This window comes from Salvelinus namaycush, chromosome 1, assembly GCF_016432855.1.
Source record: "Salvelinus namaycush isolate Seneca chromosome 1, SaNama_1.0, whole genome shotgun sequence".
Taxonomy (NCBI): domain Eukaryota; kingdom Metazoa; phylum Chordata; class Actinopteri; order Salmoniformes; family Salmonidae; genus Salvelinus; species Salvelinus namaycush.
The window spans coordinates 39,503,104-39,507,984 of NC_052307.1; the positions used below are offsets into that span (position 1 = coordinate 39,503,104).

A 4,881-nucleotide genomic window follows, 5' to 3' on the forward strand; every position below is an offset into this window, starting at 1 on the left:
GCCTTGGTGGAAGAGTGGTGTAACATCTCACAGAAAGAACTGGCAACTCTGGTGCAGTCCATGAGGAGGAGATGCACTGCAGTACTTAATGCAGCTGGTGGCCACACCAGATACTGATTGTTACTTTTTTTTGTTCAGGGACACATTATTCCATTTTTGTTTGTCACATGTCTGTGGAACTTGTTCAGTTTATGTCTCAGTTGTTGAATCTTATGTTCATACAAATATTTACACATGTTAAGTTTGCTGAAAATAAACACAGGTGACAGTGAGAGGACGTTTCTTTTTGTGCTGAGTTTATGATTGAGTGATTATTTTTAATGCTGTTGAATTCTGCGTGATTGTTAGTTATACTTGAGAGCTATCCTCCAGTGCCTAAAAATAACACATCAATAACCAACCAGCTATATGAAAGGATAACTTTTATTCATAATATATTCATACTTGTACACAAGTAAAATAAAATGCATATCTATGATTCCATTGCAATCTCTGTGAAACATTTAGACAGCATTATTTTAGCCAATGCTACCCGTACCCATACTGTGATAAAAACATAACTCAAACTGGGGAGAGAATAAACATTTGTCTTTACTTATAAACATAAAAAACATAACCGTACCCGACAAATGCAACACTTTTTGAATAAATAATGGGGGAGTGAAAATCTATTTTTCAACGAACAAACCCTAAACTTTCTTTGTGTGCGTTCAGACCCTCTGAATTAATGTTATTTTTTATTCATTTTTTGTGGTCTGTCTAAGCAGTCACTGTCTCAGCAGTAAAAGCTTTTGAGACAGAAAAAGGAATAAGGAGTCTCCAAAGTGGTGTAGCTTAGACACGGTACAGTACATACAGAACAAACAATTTGTTATATACATTACATCTGACATGTTCTGCAAAGGCATCCTTTTTTGTTAACCTCTTTATTATCATAAGTCCTTGTTACCCTGGCGATGGGTCCAAACCTGACTTCCTGGGTTATCAGTCTCTGGGCTGTTAGTGGAGGTCAGAGATCACTGCAGATAGATTCTGTATCATTGTCATGAGCATTAATAACAATCTGTGAGTCCCAACAAAGTTTATTTAGCATGAATCCCATCCCAGGCCCTAAGGTCCTAAGACATGACCAACGAGAACCAGAACCAGATTATGGACATGAAGAGAAAACTCAGCTCCAGCTGCATTGTAGATCCATGGCCTTTGAGACATTGTGCATCGGATTTGGGTTTTTTAGTGCACTTCTTTTTCTTCCTGGTTGGGGCTGTAGAAGGTTCCAGATCTTGCAGTTGGACTAAGGACTGGTCAAGGTTGTTGGACAGAGTTCCCAGAGGCCCGTCGTTGAGACTCTGCTTATTCCGGATGGTCTCATTTTTTGTTCGCTCCTGCTCTCTGAATTTGGTCTTGGATATGTTCTCCTTCTCCTTGAGGGGGTTGTTGGTGATCTGGCGGCTGTTGTAGGATGAGGGGTCAGGGATGGTTTTCCCAGAGATGATAGAGGACTTATCATTATCTGGAAGACAACACCTGGGAATTCCATTTCCCAGAGGATTTTCCGTGGAGTCAAATTTTCCAGACCACAGGTTGGAGCTGAAGAGCTGGGTTTGGATCTGAGGAGTTTCCACACATCCTTCCAGATCATCACTCTTCAGCCGTTTCAGGTCCTTCCCAAACAACTCCAGTGGGACGTTACACTCAAGCTCTGAGCTGGAGCCCTTGAAGCGTTTGAACCAGTCCCACAGGGTCCTGGCCCGACAGTCACAGACCCACTGGTTCCCGTTGAGACGCAGGTACTGGAGGGACCCCAGCGGGTCCATGGTTTCCCCAGTCAGCACGGTCAGGTTGTTGTAGAACAGGAACAGTGTGGTCAGTTTTCTCAGGTCACTGAATGCTCTTGGTTGGACGTAGATCACCCGGTTTTGGTGGAGCAACAGGCGGTCGAGGTTAATGAGGCCACGCAGCATGTGGTCCGATACGGTCTTGATCTTGTTGTTGTGCAGGAAGAGATAGGTGAGGTTGGTCAGGTCCAGGAAAGTGTCGTCGTGCAGGGCCAGTAGGTTATTGTCCTGCAGGTAAAGGTACTGCAGGGAGAACAGTCCCTGGAACGCTCCGACAGGTAACTCCGACAGGCCGCACCTGTGCAGGTGGAGGGTGTGGAGCTTGGACAGGCCCCTGAAGGCCGTGGGGCTGATGATTCTCAGGTTACTGTTGTCCCCAATGTCCAGCTCCTCCAGCCGCTCCAGACCATAGAAGGCCCCAGCTTCGATGTGGCTGATGTTGTTGGAGTACATCCAGAGCACGGTGAGGTTGTGCACAGAGCTGAAGCTGGTGGAGCGGACCACGGTCAGCTTGTTGCTCTGCAGGAATATCCGCTGGCTCTGCACAGGGATCTCGTTGGGGATGGAGTACAGTCCTTGTTGCTGGCAAGCCACGGTGGGCCGTGGCTCACTGTAACACACACATTTGACCGGGCAGCCATCTGCTCCCCGAGGCACCAGGTTTAACCACAACACAAGGAACAGGAGTCGGCCCCCTGGAGAGAGAAGAAGAGATGAGTGGGTCAGTTCTACAAGTACATAAAAATACTTCATCTTAATTTCAATGTAAATGTGATTTGTAAATGGTTTGTAAATGTGGTTTTTAAATGTGAACATCTCTGCCTATCTCTTGATTGGGTTTCGATTTTGCTTTCCTCTAAAGCAAAACAAAAACTTTACAATATTGTTCCCTGATCTCCCTGGTAATTTTTTGTAATTAGACACTGGCCTAATATTGAACTTCAATTCATATACCTACCTATCCAATCACCATTACAGCACTTTCCTTTACATTTACAGTAAGTAATCCCCGAATATTCTGCAGCATAAAAAGGCAGTGGAACACCCTCTAGGCCAGGGCTCTCCAACCCTGTTCCTGGAGAGCTACTGTACTGTAGGTTTTCACTCCAACCCTAATCTAGAACACCTGATTCTAATAATTAGCTGGTTTATAAACTGAACCAGTTTAGTTACAACTGGGGTAGGAGCGAAAACCTACAGGACGGTAGCTCTCCAGGAACAGGGTTGGAGAGCTCTAGGCTCTCACCTAGTCCTCTCCTAACTAGTAATGCAGTGTGTCTTTAAAGAGAAAACCGTCAGTGATTATTTGCCCCTGGGGACCCATTTCCTCCTTGCTGCTAACGCAAGCATGAAGACCTGGACGATTGAGGAGAGGGGTCCCGAGAAGCTGATTCATTAAATATGGGTGTGTAGCTTTTAAGCAGAATTAACCAACGCAAATAGGGCGGATGGAACTAATGTTTGACATTTAGCCTGTCGCGTAAAGATAAGTGTAGTGGGAGCCTGGACCCTTTCGTGCCTGGCTGAGAGGCTGAGATCTTGATGCTAGTTTTCAGGGTGGAGAGCAGAACTGGGTTCAAATAGAATTTGAGATCACTTAAAAAAAGTTATCTGTTATCACTGTTGTGTTTCTAATTGTTTCCAGAAGTAATTAATTTCCGCTTGAGTTATAGGAATGCAATGTGTTATCGCCTACCTAACATCGGAACATGCAGACACAGCACAGATACAAGTATAGCGATTTCACTAATTCATCAAATGCAGATCAAGATTTCAAAGTGTGACAGCAGGAGATGCCAAATCCAATATGTCATGTCAGGTGTCAGGTGTTATTGGCAGATATTGTCCAAATCTCAGTGAATCCAGCCCTAGCTCCTGTCCTAAGTGAGGATTTCCATCCACAGCTGCCACAGCCATCACTGGAATCCCAGGCTCTGCCGTGACAGGTAGTGAGGTACTGGAAAATGCATGAGCTTTACCCTCACTCACTCCTTCTCTCCACCACTCCTGTTTTTCTTCCCCTGCCTCCCTCCCTATCTCACTCCATCTCTCTTTCCTCCTCCTCCCCTCCCTCCCTCTCCGTCCCTCTCTTCCTCCCTCCTCCCTCTCCATCGCTTTTAATCCATCCCTCCCTCTTTTCATCCCCCTCCCTCATCCCTTCCTGTTCTTCATGCAGCAGTTGTAGCATCTCATCCCTGGCCATTGTTAAGCGGGGGCTGTGGTGTGGCTTGACAACAGCCCCCTGCTGCACTTTCCCTCCAATCTCCCTCTTCAGCCTTCAGCCAGACACACTATGCCACCAGAAAGCTGTTAAGTTTCCTTCCACTACTCTTTATTTCTGCATCACAACACTTTTCCCTCCCAATTCCTAGCCACCTGCTTCTCTAACAATAGCGATATATTTTTTTGGGAACTGCAGCAGGCTTTGTATCTCCTCAACGCATCTCCGCTCACTGTCTTATTTCCACCCATGCGTTGTATGTTGGAGACCTGGTTTTCTCAGCTCCCGGTATAATGTTCTATAATGGTCTTCATTAGAATCTTTTGAATGACAGTATAGTCTAAGCCAATCAGGTGTTATCAGTTTTTTTATACTAATTATTGCCTGCTGCCTGGTTTCTTTATATACAGAAGTAGGATATTAATTATAGACAGTTTGCTACAGCAGGAAAATAATCATTCAGAAATAGGAAATGTGGATTTTAATTAATGGACAATTTGGTAAGGGTTGATACATTTTTCAAGTCTGAAATGTAAAGGTGGAAATTGCAAAACTCAGAAGCCTTTTAAAAACCTCAAATACACTACACGTTTTACATTTCCTGCATTGCAGTAAAGTTGTCCTGCAACAGGGTGATCAAATTAAGATCCTACATCTATAGGACTGTGTCAATTGCCTTGCCATTAGTATTGTCAAACAGAATTAAGAAATCCAAAGCCGTTTTTGCCCTCATCACGTTGACCCCACCTTGTTTTCACTGTGCTTACAGATCCGTGATTTATAAATGTGTTAACAACATAGTAGTTACATATGTTTTACTAT

The 4,881-nt window shown here is 44.3% G+C and overlaps 1 protein-coding gene across 1 annotated transcript; it reads right to left on the reverse strand.

The window, feature by feature from the left end:
- Positions 1-1,118: 1,118 nt before the first annotated feature.
- On the reverse strand, positions 1,119-3,541 carry LOC120051609 (reticulon-4 receptor-like). Its single transcript, XM_038998513.1, has 2 exons — positions 3,535-3,541; positions 1,119-2,533 (listed from the first exon to the last, which is right to left on the reverse strand). Exons 1-2 carry the CDS (start codon positions 3,539-3,541, stop codon positions 1,119-1,121), a joined length of 1,422 nt encoding a protein of 473 aa, XP_038854441.1.
- Positions 3,542-4,881: the final 1,340 nt, after the last annotated feature.